Source organism: Varroa destructor, unplaced genomic scaffold (genome assembly GCF_002443255.2).
Source record: "Varroa destructor unplaced genomic scaffold, Vdes_3.0 BEIS01000005.1, whole genome shotgun sequence".
In the NCBI taxonomy this organism is placed as follows: domain Eukaryota; kingdom Metazoa; phylum Arthropoda; class Arachnida; order Mesostigmata; family Varroidae; genus Varroa; species Varroa destructor.
Window position 1 is genome coordinate 21,930,870 of NW_019211458.1, and position 21,037 is coordinate 21,951,906.

General features: G+C 39.5%; 1 protein-coding gene and 1 long non-coding RNA gene across 4 annotated transcripts; one reads left to right on the forward strand and one right to left on the reverse strand.

Moving 5' to 3' along the window:
• Positions 1 to 805: 805 nt before the first annotated feature.
• LOC111251649 (septin-1-like) lies at positions 806 to 10,521 on the reverse strand. Of its 3 annotated transcripts, none has more exons than XM_022808408.2 (8): positions 10,301 to 10,521; positions 7,639 to 7,725; positions 4,670 to 4,836; positions 4,151 to 4,339; positions 3,614 to 3,752; positions 2,988 to 3,091; positions 2,362 to 2,623; positions 806 to 2,032 (listed from the first exon to the last, which is right to left on the reverse strand). In XM_022808408.2, the coding sequence occupies exons 2-8, from the start codon at positions 7,669 to 7,671 to the stop codon at positions 1,781 to 1,783; spliced, it is 1,146 nt and encodes a 381-aa protein (XP_022664143.1). In that variant the 5' UTR covers positions 7,672 to 7,725; positions 10,301 to 10,521; the 3' UTR covers positions 806 to 1,780. The 3 variants fall into 3 exon arrangements, with proteins under 3 accessions (XP_022664143.1, XP_022664144.1, XP_022664145.1); XM_022808409.2 differs by having other exon boundaries at positions 7,639 to 7,729; XM_022808410.2 differs by lacking the exon at positions 7,639 to 7,725.
• On the forward strand, positions 7,807 to 11,447 carry LOC111251652 (uncharacterized). The gene is made up of 3 exons (XR_015329061.1): positions 7,807 to 7,864; positions 9,189 to 9,379; positions 10,516 to 11,447. It is a non-coding gene; the product is annotated as an uncharacterized LOC111251652 (long non-coding RNA).
• The last annotated feature ends 9,590 nt before the right edge of the window (positions 11,448 to 21,037 follow it).

The window sequence follows — 21,037 nt, forward strand, 5'->3', positions numbered from 1 at the left end:
CACGAATTCAAAATGTTGTACACTTATTGATTTAGATAGCATCAACGATTATGGTGTAGGGTTTCGACTTCGTGTGTAAACATAGTGAGTATATACCTGTGCCCAGAGGTTTCGACCTATTCTTTTGTGCTTTGAACACGCCTTATTTAACTAAGCTTAGAATGCTGCAAACGTATTCCGTATGATAAAAATCTACATCATATGGTGTACAACAATTCCATATATGCATCGTTAATAGAATAATTGTATTAAATTGCCCGGTGCTATCTAGCGGTCGAAAAAGTTTGTAACTTTTAAACCATACGAGATAAAGCTACGATATTTCGGTACATCGTTTTATTCCCTTTTATTATTTAGGAATTAATGACACCTGAAAAGTTTGGAAACTATAAATAGGGGAATATAGATTGTGATTGGTATATTTAATCGTGTTGTCGATACCCTGTTTAAGAGGGTCAAAAAGAGAGGACGCTATGCCACCTATTAGTTTCTCTAAGGTAGGATAACAAGCGAAATTAAACGGACACAAGTTTAGAGAATATGGAATCCATCGCTTAGTCCTGCTTTCCTCGCTCTAGGCCGTAATTAAAAAATGCCGATGACATCATGCGTCATTGTCGAACAAACACATTATTGGCTCTTAATAGCTGTGCCTCGACTCGGGCGTGATAATAAAGTCGCTTTCTCTCCTGTTCAATGTCGCTCTTTCATCTGGTCGGTGACTCAAACTGAATCTTGAGAGCGCATGTAATTTTCATTGTGCACTGACTTGTTTAAATAATTCATCGAGAGTGAATAAACCATATTTAGGATACGCCTAATTTTTTTTTATTAAGTTTAGACAAACCCAGCACTCATTTGCTTAATGCATCGAAGAGAAATATTTTGTTGGCCGTTTCGTCAGGGGCAGGCGAAATTGGTGCGTCTTCCCATGAATGGCCTGTCTGTCGTCAGCACAGTTTAGCATAGTTCTTATGTTGCATAAAAGGGCATTATAAGATATACGGTAGGTCGTCAGATATCCGGGTGGCGTCTAGGAACCTCAGCTTTTTCTAACGAAACTTCAACAATTCTTGGTGACCTAAAAAAACTTCGCTTGAAAAATAATTTTTTTTCGAAAATGAACTAGATAAAACTCAGAACAAAAACGATTTCGTCTGCAAATTTTAACTAGTACACTTTAATCAGCCTTTGATTAAATTGTAAAAATGAAATTCACTTTCATGAGTGTCGAAGGCTTTTATAGTCATATATCTACGCAAGTTAACCATACTGATCTACACATCGTCTCGCGTGTGTTAACATTTTCAGGACATACTCAGGGGGCTCAATATCAAGCTTACTATATTTGAAAACTTCAACGACTTTTCAGTACGCTTAACATTCAAAAACGTCTGGAGCGAAACGTGCAGTTAGAACATTCGCAAGAGAAGAATCACGAAATCGCCGGCAAAGAGAATAATGGTAAATATATGTTGATCCGTTTAGAATTTTCTTACGTTTATGGCGATGTTGCCATTTGTTAAATAGTCTCTTTAACTCCCGTGATAACCCATTGTTTTTTTCCGAAAAGGCCGCCCCAGGCTTTGTGCTATGCCGGTTGAGGGCAAAAGCGACGGGCAAATGAATATGACCTGTTATATCCAATAGCTCTTAACTGGAATTCGAAGCATGATTCATTCGCAAAGGCCATCAGGATTCTAACATATCAACAGTTTCCATTTTCAATTTGATGAATAAAACGGCTTTTCCGAGTTCACGCACAAGAGGTGATCCCTCGTTAGTCCTTCTCTTCACCGCTTGAAGCAGTGACATTCGACGATGAATCGAGGTTATTTCTCGAAGCTTGTTTTGCCATTTCAAAACGCATAGCCTCAATTTGGCGTTGCATCTCGCGTAACTGCCTATCCTTGTCCTGCAGTTCCTTTTCCTTCTGTAAAGCGTCATCTGACGGCAATACGAGGATCTCCTTGTCTGGCTGCTTGAGGCCTTTATTCATAAGGCATTGGACGCGATAGTTTTCGTAATGTACCTGTGAAACGGTTGGGGAAAGTGTGGAAAGCAAAACATGTACGATGAGCATATAGTACGGGTGCCGTGTACAACCATATCTAGCACGAATGGAATGTCCTTCCGTTAAAGAACTAGACCTTTGCTGAAAGTCCGCCGTAACTGTTAAATTTGAACAATATACGCTGTGTTAGCGATTTTCAAAAAGATGCTGTGCGTCGCATACATTATCCGTTATCGGTGTCGTTGCAAACTTTCATACTCATTTTGATAAAAGCCATTGGCTTCACGCTTTCAATTCTTCCAATTAACTGAAGTAATATCATTTTCAATTAATGAAACTTAATTTACCGTTTCCGTCCTTTCAATCATGTCTTCGAGATGATTTATTATGATCGTTTTGAGCTTTTGAAAATCGCAATGGACCTCGTTGTCGATCTCGACGCAGCCCCAAGCGTATCTACGGGCCCGAACCTTTTTCCCATTCACCTCTTGGATATCCAGCGAGGCGCAAACAGCCAAGGGAAAACTTTCACGTAGCTGATTGATCTCGTTTACGTATTCGGGATCCTCGAGCGATGGGTCATCATCCAATGGCATCAGATCGTAGATCCTAGAACGCAGAGTCAGTGCATCAGCAGAGTTCAAATGGGAAGGTTCTGTGTTTCTTCAATGGCCTGACAACTGTTTTACATATCAATATCACTAGGGTTTGCCTATGAATTCGAAAAGATAGGATCTAAGCAAATCCACAATATAGAAATCGATCGTTTGTTTTAATATACGCCCTTGCGCTCATTCCCTTAAAAATATTCATGTTTTTTTTTTTAATTTGATCCCGCAAGTGTAGTAGTTTTATATACGTCGATACTGAGGCCTAAATGAACGATCTCTATTTGGAATAAGAGGTTCAGTCGTCTAAGGAGCTGCATATCATAAATACGCGTGTATAAACTGATGAAATCTTTTATACTCACTGAATGCTATGCTCTATCACCTGCTGGCGGACAATATCTTTCAAAGCCTCGCATTCTTTCGCAGTCAGTGAATCTGCTTTTGCTATCAGCGGAATAATGTTTACCTAAGGAAAGTAAAGATAAACGACAATAATTTATTATTGTTATCGAAGTTGTCGCTACTATGGAAAGCGCTAACGCTTTTAAGGCTAAATTATCGGGTTTTATGAGTAATCAAGTTTTCAAAAGTTCATGTTGAGAAAATTTGCTCTTGCAAGCTTATTCATGCATTCTTCAAGCACGTACATACATGTTTTGCGATTGTAACAATTATTCCCTTATTTCTTCTCAGGATTACCTTGTTGCTACTCTTATGGAGGTTAGAAACGGCACAGAAGTTTAAATAACCCTTGACACCTGTTTTTTTTTGACGACCCCTGACATTTTTTAACGAAATTGTCAATTAAAGTATACAGCATATCGTGAGCCCTCAAGTTTGTAGAGTACTAACCGAATATACAGATATTATTGTTAAGAACGCGCAAATAATTTCTGCCTTACAAAAGCAACTGACATAGATGAGAGAGAAATGTTCGTATTGATTGTTGGAAATCGCGCCTTGTCCTTAAAGTTCTTTATCATCATACCTTATGCTGCAGAGCTTTCATAAACTCAATGTCAAGAGGTTTGAGGCCGCGGCCGAGGGATGATACAAAATATAGGACGCAATGTACTCGGTTGTCGATGATGTTCTTTCGGTGAATTCCGCTCTCCTTGCACAGGTAGCTAATCAAAACAACGAAAGCATCGCCAGCAACAAAATTTATACTGCTATGAATCGCTATACATTTTAAACTGATACCGCTGTTACATAACTCATTAGTAAAATTAGGCCGTTGGGTAAAAGTTGTGATTATTAAATCAAAGTTTTGAAGCTTCCACAATATGGTATTATGCCTTGATCTTGCACGATATTACATAAGAATCAATATTTTTAGTTTTTCTTCACTAGTAAAGTGCCGTAATTGCAATAAAGACCCATTGTTTCATATTTGCTGTTCTTCATATCATGTGTACAGTTATAGTATGTTAAGTTGTCATTCACTCAAAGTTGTCATTCAAATAACGCAAACGTGAGCATATAGATAAACACATATAATCATAAGCTTTTTCTCAGTTCTCACCTGTTGTACTGCTCGTCGATGTATCGCATGATGGGCTCGAACGAATGATCATTATTTAGGCGGTCTCCAAAGCCAGGCGTGTCGATAACAGTCAGCCGAACTTTCACTCCATGTTCATCGATTTCCACCGTATTTGCTTCCACTTTGACTGTATTGCCATGACCCATGTCGACAGCATCAGGGATACGTCTATAATAGAGATTAAAATTATAATAGTAGAGGTTTGACTGAGGTGTTTTTAGTTCCGGAAATGTGGCACAACAAGACATGTTAAGATACGGTAAGTTATCGACTATTTTATTGTTATAGGAAGTATTAAAAAAAAGGGGATATACAAGCATGAAAGGGCTTGGAAGGGCATTTACAAATAAAAATCTTGTAGTGCTTTTTGACATTGAGTCCTACTTGTGTTGAATTTTACTAGCAGTCTCAGACAGGTTCGTGTACCTATAGTATTCCTATTTGAGTCGAATATGGAACTTGTAATAATAACAAGATAGACATTGTATTTTGTTTTACCTGCCATCGTAGAGATCTGTCATGAAAAGCGAGTTAATCAGCGTGCTCTTCCCAAGGCCTGACTCTCCAACAACCATCAAATTAAAATCAAACCCTTTCTTTGCTGCTTTACGATGTAGCTGCGAGGGCAAATGCTTCGCGAAGCCGATCTCTTGTTGAATCGTCATCTGTTGAGCAATAATCGATCATAGGTATTTGTTAACAGTTACGTATTCCAATAATATTTTGCTGAACGGAACAGAGGCACAAATAGACCCGCTATTTTTATAGCTAGCAGAAACCTAAAAGCTTAATATACTTATTTAGACTGAAATCGTTTGATTTTAAGAATCAGTTAGTCAATGCGATATTCGCGCGTGGCTCTGTTTTAGTATGCATAGGTGAATACTTCAATATTTCTTTGACCGTGTATAGTGTTGGTTTGTGTGACCCGACTTGTTCTCTTGGTTTCGAGCTTGCTGTTCCCCAACTTTCCTTTTCATATCGGGTGTTGGCCCTTCTACGAAGCGGCCTACCACTACTCATGGCTTGTATCGTATCAACTCCGAGGTTATATTGATTCGTTTGACCCACGATTTCGCGTCATTGCTCCACCAAGGAACAACAGCCACCGCCACAGCGTTGCTTGGTCGAATGCACAAACGTTAGCAAACGTACATACTATCGACACTAGAGCTAGTGGAGCACAAAAAGGCGAGTATTCCCACGATGGGCAGTGGTAATTGTTGATGGCTGGCACCAAAGATCAGCCACAAGGCAATAACGATTTTATCAAGCGTTTCATCTTTGGTACAACTTCTTTTTTCCTAGTCTTCTTCTATCTCTAGACCGCCCATTTACAGTTCAAATTCAGAGACGAGGTTTCGCAAATATCGTTTTCCATGTTTTAACCATGCGTCCGCCGATGAAGCTGCTGCTACAAGTGCTCTGAGTTCTACGAGACTAGTGAATAATGGTAGACCTGGGTGAATGAGATGACTCAAACAAGCGGGCGAACGTCTAGCAAATTGGGATAGAATCAACATGCTCCGATCATTTGTAGTCATAGAAGCGTTGAAATTAGCTTGGCACGAAAGCTTGAACAGTTTGTCTTAGAATATAGCAGACGAAACACAGAAAGTCAGGCGATATTGTTTGATGCGCCATGGTGTTGTTTTACGCCTTTAAAAAGGCATGAAATTTACGAAATACGTTTTTTTGTTTCTACGTTGAGCAAATTACTTTTGGCTTAATTGGGATGCCGTTAAAATCTGCGCTCAGCAAGAGTCCTAGAAGATTTCGTTCATCATTGCTGCTTCAATTTCGTGTAATGCAATCTGAAAAAACCGGGCTTACATACGCGAGCGATTTCTTGAGTAACCTTAGTTTTAAATGCTATGAAATAGCATTTTTCTGCAGGTATAGAACATATTCTAAACGAGATGAGCCACCGTCGGGTCTGTGTTTATAATCCTCACGAATGAGTTATTTACTAAATAGTTATTGATTAGATTGATCTTGAGTGGCGGCTATTGCTCCACAAATGTGTTTTAGAACCTCTTTATAACAAGGGGTGGTATTAGCCGTTCTGGTCATGTATATATATATATTAGTATTCAAATTTTTATGTAATACACCTACGATTACTGCCAAATCTTAATTTCAACAAGCAGCAATATTTTTTTCGTAAGTAAGGGTTCTTGAAAAGATGTTCATTGACGTCCAGTTACTTTGGATTTATCTATACGGTATATACAGCTCTTCAAATAGCATCTCAAGAAAGTGGGCACTATTTTTTTTACTTTTACATTACAAACACAAGAAAAAACAAAACACATATCTCAAGTAACAGGAATTGTCATTTGACAAATATTATTCAGGGTCGATATCAATTGGGTAACAATGGGACACAAAATATATCTAAGATCTTGGAACTAAAGCAGTGCGTTGTGACACACTATTTGATCACACGTGTCTATACCACATTGCCAATAACATCAAATAGCTATTTCTGGTCACGAGGTCTAAAACCAACATATTCACATAGACTGTCTATAAAGGAAACAAAATTCAAATAGGATTTGGCCAAAGCTATCCAGACAGGCAGAATTGTTATAAAGTATAAGAAAAATATAATTTACATTATTAACAAATTGACAAGTGCAAGACCGTATATCTTGTATCGTCTCTTTTTATAATGCTATATGTATTGCGTTGCGATATCGAAACTCCTTTTATTGAATTGAGCTGTTAATCCGGAGCTTGATTATTTACTGATTTTTTTGTCTAGCCAGCGGTAACACTATTTACGTGGTAACTACTTAACATCGACGGTGTAAGAGATTGCCGAAAGAGGTGCTCCAACCGTTTGAGGTTATAGCACATTTCTATTGAAAAGTTGACCTTAAGATGAAGACTGAGAGCGTTCTAATCTTTATCTATATATAGTGACCAGGTTTGTATCAGAGCTCTGCAATGGCATTACCAGAAACGGGGAAATAATAATACATTTTCGGAGATTTATCCACACATTCCACAATCAAAATTTATCCCAGAAGGCTCTCTCTCAATCGATGATTCACTTACCAGGCGACGCGATACGCGATGATGGAACATCAGTGTGTATTTTTAGGTAGCCTTCTTAGTGTTTCAACACGGAAAAGTAGGCGTTAACGGTTTTTTGTTTTGCTGGTATATGTTCATATAGGATTTTTCTAAGTCTATAAGACAAAAGCTTCAATGTAAGTTAAATACATAATTACGTCCGCAGAATGTTTTTATTTTTGAGTGAGAGCGCTTTGATGTTTACGAATATGTGGTTATAATTATGACACTGGTTGGACGACTTTTGCAAACCCATGGAAAGGTCCCAACCAGGACATGTCTCATCTTCCACTGAACTGTTTCAGGCATGACAAACTGAAGATCTTGACAAGTGTGCGGGTTGCTGTATAGCTGAATGTAAATGTATAAGTATAGACGTTACTAACCCTGAAGCTCGAGTGGCGACTCTGTCCTTCCATCTCATAGAAGACATTAGGTTGGTACTTTGAATATGCCACGTAGACATTATATGGCTGCCTGACCAAAGAACAATGGGAAGTCACATTATGAACAAATTCAGTTAAATTTCTACAAAAACATTTTTATTTTCTTTTATAGTTACTGAACCTACAACCGCATGGACGCTTCTCTATTCATGGGATTCAGATACGGGTACTAATTAATTTTTGCATTACATCGTAAATTGTTTAACTGTCGAATGATAAAGTGCTGTGAAGCACCAAATGAAAATCATACTTCGTTAAAAACCATAAACAAAAATTTGAAACGATAAAAAATTATTAATTCATATTGAGTATAGTTTTCGGATACATAAAATGAGGCAAAACATGAAGACCGTACATAAGACTTTTAATACTGGTGCAGTCACCGGTTGGATCTTAAAGGTGTCTAGCTATACCATCGGTTAAGGCAACTTCACTTCTTAAAAGCATGGTCTCATTTTGGCTTTAAAGCTGAGTGGCAACGTTAATAATTTGCAAGAGGAAAATCAGATCTTTTTATTTTTATTTGATTTATATGAATTCTGCAATTTAATTAGGACGCTGCTAACACTGACTTGTTTTTTAGAGCAAAACAGCTGAAGCGGACCAAAAGACGGAACAGTAGTTCGCCTTAAGCGTCGATGAAAATTATTCCGGAAACAATACAATTATGAACGAAACTCCATCTGTGACAGGTTTTTTTTAGTGATGTACATTATCATCGAAATTGGTGCTGGTGAATGACAAATACGTATGTGTTTTAGTATTATGATCTTGATTACATCAATAATGTAGTAGCTATTCATATTTCACCTTTGATGTAACACAATGTTACCCTTGATTATAAATAATGAGGTATGTGTATTGGATTATAAATTTCATGCCCCAATGAAAAATCTATTGACCAAAATGTCTATTTCCCTCAAAGTTGCGGACAGTTTCTTTTAAAGTTCAACTTAGCGTTAAAGCGAAATCGCTCAGCAACACTTCGCTGCTTCTGCATTTGATCAAGCTAGTTGCAGTACTAGAGCTATCTTGCATTGTAGCTAATAGTCGTTTTTAATACCATAATTAAGTTACACATGTAATCATCTTCTCCCTTTGTTGCTTCAATACCTAGCATGTATTTGTGTCAGCTATCGTAGTCGACACCATCCTTAAGCGTTGCAATAGCTGCGATCCGGTTATTGCACATAGGCGAACAAACACATGCGGAATAAATTCGCAGTGACTAATGTTAGCAGCAGAAACGAGACAACGCTAGGTCAATAGATAAACACGAACCACTGCAGAACACCTCCTATTAGTGGTGGCAGTGGCTGGTTGCGTTAACTCCAATGCGGTTCCTTTTAACCGTGGCGGAGAGTGGAACGAGCGGAGCCTTTCCGGATGGAAAGATGCTGACAACTCATTCTAGCCGCAGTCCGTCAGTCGGTTAGGTTAAAACGATAGCTATGCTATAACACAGCAACGATAAACCACTGCTATTTCAGTTCTTCCTCGAATATCGCTTTACTCCTCCGCTGCCGATCAGTAGAAGACCGAGAAAGATGCACAGAGGCGAGCAGGGCTAAAACGGCCTCTATTCGGGGCTGCGGATCTTCTATTAGCGGCAAGCGCAAAAACATCGAAATCGACGGCAGCAGCATCGCGCAACTGAACCCCATGGGCAACGACATTTTAAGTAAGCAAGCACATATCTATTCAGTTGGTACTGAATAGAGTTGAGTCTCGTTTAAGTTGAGGGCGTTTGAGTCACGATCGTCTTGTTAAGGTTACTTTTATTACGAATATGCTTTTTTGCCTATATGCATATGTGATACAGCTTGCATATGACTTGTGTTATCTTTTCGAGTATACGCATTCTGAACTGAGCACTCCCCAACTTAAATTTTTAAACTTTTTCTACGTTTGTAAATGTGCTTATAATTGTTAATTGGTGTGTCATATGAAATCGCTTCGGATGCAGAAATCATGGCTTTTATTATATATCCGTACTAAATTTGGAAACACGTGGTGGTCTGAGTTCGAAACCGGGCGTAGACCACTTCGTTTCGAAAGCGTCAGCCGTCTGAAGCGGTGCTTAATGCCACTGCCATACCCAAAAGCTGAAACATTATTATATATTCGTAACAATTAGTATATCATATCATTAGCCCCATGTGCGCGTCTTTCATCCAACTATTCTTACTTAATTTATTCGCAAACCAACTGCCAGCACAATTCTTTGGGGTAAGTATATTGTAGTCAAAAAGATTTAATGAATTTGTACTTCGCATTATAATACGCAATTGTTCGCAAACGGTTCAACAACAGCAAACAACACTAGTCACGTGACAAGCGACGTTTAAAAAAAACGATGAGAATTTTCTCAAAAGTATTATCTAGCAAATATACGTAACAAGATAATCCTACCAAGCAAACTTTTTTCTAAGAAACCTTACAAAGTTCTGTTGTTACTGTGTTGTACTTCGACCCCGCTTCACTCCTCCGGCAGTTATCCAGTAGCGATTGAAAATCTGGCGCATATTTTAAGCCAAAGGTTGCTCTGCATACAAAACCGAAATAAAAAAATTTAAATCCCCTTTTTACCTACAAAGCCTACCGTTAGAGTTCCGTTGGCACCTTCCACTTTGATGACACAAACATTCACACCGAATAATGGTCAATAGCCGCTAGGCTTTCGCTTTCTTCGTCGTTAACAGCCACGAATACACTCACATACAGGTATCCACAGCGTAGTGTTTCGTTCGTTCAAATGCTAACGAAGATCGTGGACAGATTTCGTAAAACTGAAACTATCTTTCCTTTTTATTTTAGCTCAATTCACTCGTCTTATCAACGACAAGAGTCAATGCTACTCCGTGTCAGAGCACAAGTAGGCAATCCAGCCGGTGGATCTACAACTGTTGCTTTGGCTACCGCTGTTCAACCTTCAGATATCTGTCTGCTTCTCCCCGATAGATGCTGTTCTAGCTGCCGTTCGTCAGTCGGTTAGGCCGCCGTCGTAGCGGCTGTGGCGCTAGAAGAAGCAGCAGGCAGTTACAGTGACAAGCAAGCACCGGACTACATCAACCCTGATACAGTCACCAACCGTGGCGCTAGAGGCGACACGGTGCAATTTTTGAATTTGCGCGCCCATTCTCCTTCTACGCCGTACCCTCTCTAACTTTCCCCCTCTCCTTAGCTTCCGTCATCGTGTTGAACGATGCTCACCGCCTACAATATTGTAAAATAACGGTTACTTTTTTTCGCAAATTTTTTTCTTTACTTAATGCCATGATGTTTGGAACAATTTTTGGGGTTAAGGGTAGGCAGGCTGTCTGCAGGTGCCTGTATAATCTGTCTGATGGAATGCCGAATGGCGATACCGGACGTAAAATTCGTAACATGGAGATAGATATCTGTATATGATCTAGTAAATCATGATACATGGTGTGTATGGAATCGATATTAAATATTGGGTAAATGTAATTTTTTGGAAGCAAAGTAGACGTCCCAATGTATTTTGCTTCGGTCGTACTATATTTGGTATTAATAATTTCTTTGTGTTTCGATTTTGAGCATACGAAGCTATACCTCACAGCAAATCCTGTACATTTTAGTGATTACATTGGAGGAATATACATATATATATATACACACATTAGTGATAGCAGTTCCGTGCGCAAGTCTTGTCTTGCGCGAAGTAATGTAAGTGTTGTGATATGTATCTACAGTATGATAAGCTAGTAAAAAAAAAACTTCATTCATTGTGCTGTATAGTCAATGAGAGAGAAGCAACAGTATCAGCATGTTACTGTACTGTGCGTGCAGTGGCTCTTCAAACATCGCATATATTAATTGGATACCAATTTGCAAGATGGTGGGACACTAGTTTCTCGTCAATCATATCTTGAAACTAAAACGGGAAATAGCATTAGAGGTGTAACAACTAGTTATTAAGACGAAAGTCAGGTGGATGTAGCTGACTAACAAAGCAGCCCAGAGGAACCCTAGGCGTCCACTACGAATTGTGCGAGCAATTGGTGAGAACATCTTAGGACTGCTGCAATCCGTGCTGAAACAACTATTACAGCAGTGTGAAGGGTAGCAGTTCAAAAAATGATCATACTATTGACGGTCGAGGCCTTAGATACGAATTAAACCTGACTATTTCCTGTTGATTTTAAGGCAGCCAACGACACTTTGACTCGAAACGTGTTGCGAGAGAATCTACCCTTCTTTTTCTCCTTTCACGTCAGGCACCGAGCCTTTGTTGAGAACTGCTTCTACAATGATAAGGGTGAAATCGTTAAGAAGATCGCGTAAAACGTTGTTAGAAGGGTGAAAACTTACCCAAAATTAGAAATTCCGAATGTCAAAGAGGAGGCGAAAGATGAGATTTCCAGCCAAACCAGTCGCCAAGAACCTATCAGAAAGATTTTAACGCAGGCCTGCATAGGTTGGCCTAAATTATACACTGAAGACTCGCGAAAGTATGTAGAATTTCGTCTACTGAACCTTTGTTCTTTTATTCATGTTGATCTACGTAGGTCATAGCGAAAACTTTGTCATCGACGTTCTCGCGGCAGATGTATACGTAAACAACGTTGACTTCCGGTTTGGGAATCCTTTAACCTGAAAGAGAAAGCTTATGTTCCCACTGCTACCATCCTTAAGCTGCAACTTATACTTTCTCCCGAAGAAATTTCCTTTTGCGACGTTTGAGTTTGGAAATTCTAAAGCAGCTTGCTGGGGAGGTGTTGCCTACACCTAATTCCATCGTTATGGAAATTACATATAGAAACTAGCCTATATTTTGTAGTACCAACTTTTTGGTAATTACAACTGCCTACGGTTGAACAAACCATATCGTCTTGATAGAAAAGCCCTGAAAGACTAGATTCGTTGACGGTGTATAAGGCCATGGTGACCGATATTAAACAGCGAATATAAACCGCTGGCTAAGCAAGCGTAGCTTGTATTCACTGTAGCCGCAGACTTCAAAACAGCCTTTAATTTGCTGCCGAAAAGCGTCGTTCTGGTACTTCGTGCAAAAGGGCGATTCCGCTAAAAAATCCGAACATTCTAAAACCATCCTTCAGGCAAACCAGATAACAATCGACGTGGCAGATCATAGATTTTGCGCAAGGAAATAACTCTACTTGCTTACAGTCTTTCGACTAAGTTGAAAAAGCTGTCAGCTAATCGAAGAATCCAGGGGCTTTGTATGCGTAATTCTGCATGTCCAGCAAGCTCTAGCTAGTTTTCATGTAATTTCGGCAAAGCTCGGCCTGTGAATCTGATGAAGATGGCATCGATAAGCTCAAAAAAATTGGAAAACTTTTCCAACACACAATCTTTATCGCGGGATTGCTCCTCGTTTATATGAACACATTGCCCTATCGTTCGTCGTGGGCTACCGCTTCCTTTCGACAGTAGAAGTTTCTTGTCACACAGGAACTCAATCCGAAACGATATCGACCGTAAAAAATCTTATCTTCAGATAGTCTCCTCTAACTATTTAATAGCTTTAACTATAGTCCCAGTAGCTGTCTACTATGTGAGTATCATATGGGAGCATATCCTTCTTGCAAACTTACAGCAGCTAAATCGGCTCACATTTACCTATCTTAAGCGTCTTCTCGAACTTTACCGCTTGGCTCAACATCGGCTACCCTACCTCCTCTTTAAAATGCCCCTGTTAACTAAGGGCCTAAAATGACGCTTCGACCTATCGTATGTTTCTTACTTTAGCAAATGTCTCGCGATCTGGAAAGCCATATTCGTGGAAATAGACGCGTAAAATTATGGGGCTATCTTAAACCATGAATGGATAGCACTGAACTGCTCCGATCGGCGTGCCGCAGCTAGGACACGGCGCATAGGTTCCGCTGAAATCTATGAGCAAAAGTATTCTGAAAGTGAATATTTAGCTGTATGGTAAACAGATCTGTGCGGAACTCTCCCGTAAATGAAGATAAGAGCAACAGTAACCAGTCATGTTACATTACGGCTAATTGTTTCGCATTACTAATGACTGTTTAGCTACTCTCCTTATTCCGACAGAATTAGCGAACCTTAATACCTTAACACCCTTAATACCCACTTACGAAAACCTTAACACGTTCCGTAATAAACTATGTATCACTTCAGATTATCATGAGCCTAATGGAGCATGTACTGCATACACAAAATAGTTTGGTAATTATGTTTTGAGGTTCCTATGCGATTTAGCTAAGAGATCTAGCGCCTTAGCTCGTTTAATATAGGTTTTCTAATAATTATTGAACATTTTTTTATAAAAACATGTTCATGCGAAAAAATATTTTGTAATGTATACGTACTGTTAGAGCAAGTCGTATTTTCTACATCGTTTTTTTGCTCTTGTTACACAGTATTAAGGACCCCTACTCGATAGTTGTCGCCACGTAAAAGAAAAAGTGTTCAGTTAGACTGGCCTTTTTATTCCGTTTGCTTTTGACTTATTTCGCTTGTTTTATTTTAGAGATACCCACAGCCTAATTATCGATTTCCTTCCTACCTTTCCTTTTTTGTTTCTCAAAACTTAAGACGAGTTTTATCTGTCGTCTTGGCTTGCCATGTGTGCATTCAGGTCACTGACGCGTCGAAATGTTCTTAACAAAGTTGTGAGGCGAATGTGTATTCACATTGTCTAAAATTTGCTGAGTTGCTGCTCTTTGAATAGAGTCTCACACATTAGCTAAGTTAAGCTTGAACTTACGACTTCATTTGTCTACATCATTGTTGGAGTAGATTTGTCATCTGCATTATATGCATTCTCCTCATGTCTTTTTCCGTTTATGATAATTTCCGAAAAAAAAATACATGAAAACAATTCTGGTTATCTTCAATTTTGGGATTTGGGCAAATCCTGGGATTTTGTCCATACACACTTTGTCCGTTCTTCATCTTGGCTTCGTGGAGTCCATCCACGCAGCCTTAAAAGCAAATTCCTAACCCGTAAAAGATTTGTCATATTTTTATACTATTATTATTATCCATATTCTTTGATCGTATCCGCTGTCCGCGCTCAGTGGATCGTCTGTTAGAGTTCATACAATTCATTTGTAAAGTAAGTTCAACTAAGTACACTATATACGATCAGCTTACCGTTTGCTGTTCAAGATACTCTTCCTTTCGAAACTTCCCGCTTGTGCGCATTGATTTGGAGCAAATGTCCATCTGCATCTAAATAGGGCTTTATTGCCGAAGCGGCTGCCACATGTTTGGCTAGTCGCTCAATACGTTAGCTCTTGTCGTAACTCACGAGCCAGATGGCGTACATCGGCACTTTCGTGCCTTTGCGTTAAAATGTTCAAATCCTTTACCCTACCTTAAAGAATTTTAACGAATGTATGAATAGGTTTGAAGGAGCTCTAGTGATCTTTGCAATAAGCAGCAACGTTCTGAACACGTCCTCGGATACAAAAGGGTCTTGGCCATAAAAACTGTCGAAAAGGAGACTGGGAAATTGTTGGTGGATGTTGACCAAAACGTTCGTGTTGATGCCGCCGATCACGAAAATGAAAAATACAATATTGGCCGCAATTCGTCTAACCGACAAGTTGTCACTTTGGAGTTCACCGATGGCAAGCTTCAGTAAACCGATAGACTATATCCAGCCAGTAATCTCGGGAGAGTGATTCGATTGTTTAGTGCTATTGGCGTGCTCAAGCCAGCAAAATGAATGAAGCCATACCAAGACGAACAAGCCGTTACACTGTAACATTAAAGTCCAGTCAACACAAACTGATCATAGAATTTGTGGAAGCAGTCTCGCCGTTCTCAAGGCCAATGGTTTCCGGAGGGTTGCTTATGGTGTATACCATATTAATTATAGGTCGTATAAGGTCGTTCATCTGATGCTGTAGCTGTTGCCCTTCTTGGCCTTGTCCTATTTCTCACAGATATTGTTTACTAGCTATTCGAATCAGAGCAATAAATCAAATCATTAACAAGCTTCTTATCAAATTCAATATATTGCCATGTACACGTCGTCCAACTGGGACAACTCCACTATGACAGCGGCTCCTGACAGCAAAAGGAGACTAGCTGAAATCCTGGCTTCTGAAGGCGAGCCGTCATCTCGACTGATAAATGTAATTGCCAACCGAATGAGCAAACCATTTCCAAAGAGCCTCGAAGATACCTTTTGTGATCAATGTGTTGCGGTCTTTGTCGCTGCACAAGGCCAACGTTCTTAGTACGCTCAAAAAACACTGACGTTTGTGATGTGCGTAAGCAGATCTTTGAGCACGCCAAAGAAAATCCCCTCAGCCATCTGAGCGTTCGTGCTAAAAGTCAGCGTGGCGAGCAGTACTGATGCATTTCGGCGAACTCAAGTAATTTTACTACATCTGCTATATTGAGATAGCTAACAAGAGCGAGCACTCTATGTTCATCTAGGCCTAAATATCTGTGGTCATCCGCGAGCAGAATGATATCTACTTAGTGTGGGTCGAATACACATACCTTGCTAAACATGTACTAAACAGTTACTTAAGCCACATATACGGCATCTTGAACGTTCTTGTTATCCGAGTCGAGAAGTTTCGAAAGTTTCTAACACGAAACGCAGCATCGTGCGGGTTGTTTTTGATAGTGCCATCGCCAGGCCACCTAGATTCGACAATTCCCGTACTGTATCGACCATTTTATGAAGTTTTTCTTTTTTTTTTATTAACTTGTGTATGAAATTCGGATTCGTTTCAACCTTTTTGCCACATCGATTCTAGACGCGTTTTTGCAGTTCGAAAAAGCTCCGAATCCAGAGCGGGTTCGCTCATGATAAACGTCAGTTTTTGCGTAGATACGAGTAGAAATTTTAGGCGGAGTTTCCAATTAAAATTTTCTACAGCCCCTAAACACGCGATTAATATCTGTGTGGGATGAGCAGTCGCAACTTTATAACAGACATGTATATCTCTTTTTCTATTTTTACAATAGACATAGCTTTTTTTACTTTATTGGAGCCGGCAATATCAACCACACACTATTTGCTCTCATTGATGTTTTTGCTATGAACTTCAGTTTATGTCAGCATCGCGATATGAACGTAGCCCAATACAATAACTGTTTTTTCGAAACCAAAAATTATTTGCTGCTTCAAACAATCATCCGTACGGCGCATAAAAACACAATGTTGGATCTAGCGCAAGGTGCGTAACGGTCAGTCGGCGCAGCTCGTCAGGTATGGCAACGAAGTCGATGTCCGCACGAGGCTTGTTATGTTAACATTAACACGCAAGGTATTGTAATCCGTTTGAAAGTACGAGTTTCACAGTGAATGATATCACTAGGAAAATCCATGTACCCTATGAACGACGTTAGCCAATTCTATCTTAAACGGACGTTGAAAGCCAAATGTAGACACTTAGCTTAGGACGTGGAACTTTTTTTATAGCATTTATTTAAGAGGTAAGGAATTGCATAAATACATTCTTTAATAACCAACTTGGTGTAGGCACCTATCCTGAACCGTCTTTCGTCAGGCAAAGTGTGCCTTTGTATGTAAGCCGAATAGCTGTCCTTTCCTGTCTGTGAAAATTCTCGTTAATGTAGGAACACAACTGAGCCTTTCAACAGGTGGTATGTAATGATACGGAACTTTTCCTTGAAACCTCTGTGTTATGACAGTCTCACATTTCAACGTTACTAAGTAAAAGGTCTGCAAAAGAAAGAATATTTTTGTCAGCCCTGATCAGGCTAACAGACAGAATCTAGAAGGTAACAGTTGTAACAGCCTAACTTTAGTAAGCACTAGTTAATTGCCAGGCTGTTGTAACAAATAGGAGAAGCGAAGATTCGTTGTAACTATGCTGTATGCGTTTCTCCACTGGATACCTTTGACCATCATTGATGCCTTGTATTTTGGTGACGAGATAACGGACACGAAATTACCATCGCGAAGTCTCGGTACTCAATCTTTAACAGCCATAGCCGTCAACACGCCTATAGAAACACTTAGAGGCAGTTCGGGCGTTCCGTTCATTCGAATGTCAACGAAGTTCGTGGGCAAATTCCAAAAAAATAAACGAATTTTCTTCGTCTTCCTCAATTAATTCAGTGGGTGACAACAATGATGAGAGTCACCGCCATTCTGCTTTCGAACGAAGAGGCGATTGAACCGTTTGCTTGCTATTTCCGCGACCAATTACTAGATCATGAGTTGCGAGAAACTCCGGACGAATTTCTCGAACGCCTCATATTTTTTCCACCGTAAGACTTACATAAAGTTGGTCTATGATACCAGCTTCGTTTTCGCCTTAGGCGGTACCAGCGCTGGTAGAAGTGACCCAGTGCTAGCTAGGTGGATACCATAGGTCAGGTTGGTCGTGTGGCTGAATCTGGAAGTTCTCGTAAAATATTTTTACGGAAATTTTCCACTTGGAAAAGCAAAGAGTAGTGGAAGAATAATTCACAGTAGGAGGGCTGCGTAGCCACAATCCCGAATCAGTGCACCTCACCAAGCTCCTGTTGTAGTGAACTTCGAAGAGATTCCAGAGTCAGAAGCTATAAGGCATTCCAAACATTTGACTAAGAAACAACTCTTTTCGTATTCACGAACATCCCTAAATTCATTAACGAGTGAACATCGTTTTTCTGTTCCTTTGGCTCATGCCCACATGCACACAGACAGTTACTCACACGCACATACACCAGTACACAGCCGTTCCAACTACACACAGATTTTCTTAGCCGAAAACAATTTTTGTACATATAGTACACACATAGTATACATAGCGTGCTCATATGCCAAACACAAAACAATTCCGAACTCAGCGAACCGTCAAGCGGTAAACTCGACACTCGACAAAAACGATGAACGACGCCATAGTGGCGCCACATGTCACGCCCGAAGCCAACTTTTCACAGGTGGAGTACAATACACTTAGGTTGACATTGGAGGTTTCGAAGTAAGATTAAACTATTTCCAGAAACATAGCTCAAGTTTTCGATGGGTGCTGGGTTTAGTGCATGAGAGTCGCACAACACCAGACAAACACGATAAAGTACATGTAAAGTACATAATGCATTTGCCCTCAACCTCGATAGTAAAAGAAAAGGTTGATTTGAAAAATGTATCTTGGTCATTTGTTCGCAAATATGAAAGTGCTTGGTCGTCAACAACACTTCGGCTTGGATTGCCTTACACTTTGCGACTCTGGAATCTTTTCTCACCCATGCTATGTAACTCATCAGGTGTGCGCGGTCGCTAGTATCGGTCTGGCATGAACAGTACCTTCTAGCATGTATTATTTTGTAAGAGTCATTTATCCTTCTTAAAGTGACTTACGTATCTACTATTTGAAATCACAGCCATCGTTTTTATTATGTAAATAGATAGCTTCCTATAAGATGATTACGAAAAGTTTTCTACGCAGATGTAAGGATCCGAATACGTGACTTTTAACAACATGATACAAAAACAACGAGTTACAAGAACATTCAATTTAGAAAAGGAATATTGCTACGCTGATAGAATAGCGGAATAATCCGAAGCACCAGAGTAATTCTAATTAAGCTGTAGATTATACTGGTTACAAGTTATGTTTGAAGGATGATAAAGTAACTCTGGGTATGAAGGTCGGTGAGACACGAAAACGGTTGACTGAACCTGGAAACTTTTATTGCTGTTGCCGAATAAATGTTGTCAGTTGTGCGGAACTGTTTCAGTGTTACCTCAGACGGCTATCTTTCAGGACGCCGTTTACTGAGTTACCTTTACTAACAGAATTAGTTATCTGTGAATATTTCTGGCCCATCCGTTCCTGATATACCAAGGTTACAGGCAAATCGAAAACGTCAGACAAAATTCTGTCTGCAAGAGCCGGAAGGGTATGGTATGATTCACTCTCCAGTCAGAAAATACTGTCGTACTGTTGTAACACAGGAGGGTGTTAAATGATTTACAACCCGGGCTTGAAATTATAATGGATGCCTAGACCATATTCTCGTAATATTGGACTTCTTATGGTGTTCAATATAGCCATATAGATAAGCAGTTGTTTTGGAGATATGGAAATATTAGAGGTTTAATTAGTTGATTAGGTTGCTTACCGTCCATGCCGAAGTTGTTCTAGCTGAGACCATAAGCAGAGCCTGGGCGATAATTGATCTAATAGCCATTGCTTTGTTTATTCAATTATTGTTACATTGAAGCTTCAAGGAATCGATATGACTTACTCAGTTGGAAGGGCTTTGCTTATACACCCGACGAGTAACAGCCGAACGAAGTTAACGCTGACAAGGCCCTCCTACAGCGTTCACCTTCAAATGAAATACTCTTAGCTTGGATGCGAGTCGCTCTTGATGTCAACCAGGTCCCTGCATAAAATTTAAATCTCTATTCTAATTTCCACCACACCAGGCACGTTGTCTGATAGTGCAGGATGAGCCTGATCGAGAAAATGCCAACATTACTCTTATTGTTATATCTTATATACTGATATTGTTAATTTGTATTGTTCTCAGGTATAACAAGCCATGAAGGAATCTCAACTCTTGACAGATTCCTTATGAAAAATTTACGCGGACCATCACCACAGAATGGGTGACACTTTTCTCAATACGGGTAGAACAGTTACGTTTGCCCACATACAAACGTCTTTGATTCCCCACTGATAAAAGTACAAAGGTGCACGCGGCACATAATTTCTCGCTCGATAACGACTTCACGTTCTAAAATGGGCGGATTCTGGCCTCTACCAATTAGAATTCGGATTTTCTCTCTATAACGTAAGGCCTCTCTATAATTGTAGTTGAAACAGTAGCTAATTAATACGTTATTGACTTAAAGTAATCGAAGAAATAATATATATGTGTACTGTTTTTATAATACGGTGATAATTAAAAAAGTATGCGGAATTGTATGTATTGCGAAGCATTAATGAAAACAATACTGACGCAGTGCACAGGTTACAGGGAAGATACTTAAAAAATAAGGGCTTAAGATAGATGTACACGTCTAGAAGCTCTCGGCTTGCCGTGAACGGCGCAGATGCTTCTATAAGAATAAGGTCACAGAAAAAAGCTAATTTAATAGATGGATGCCGATAAAAACTGTCTGAGCTCAAAGATATTTACTGTATAATAATCCAGTTTTCAGTACTTGCTTAAGGCAAAAATTCCGTGACGCTTCCATGAGAATAAAGTTACAGACAAATGCTATTTCTGCAAAAAAAATGGGAAAACTAGCCAACAGCAAAAGTCTTCAGGGAATTAGCATTTAACGCTTGCTTAAACCGACAATCTATTCAAATGTTTTGGTTTTTGTTGAACTTTTGGCGAGTAATTGAGTAGAACTGGAAAGACTACATGGTCAAATCTTAGCCGA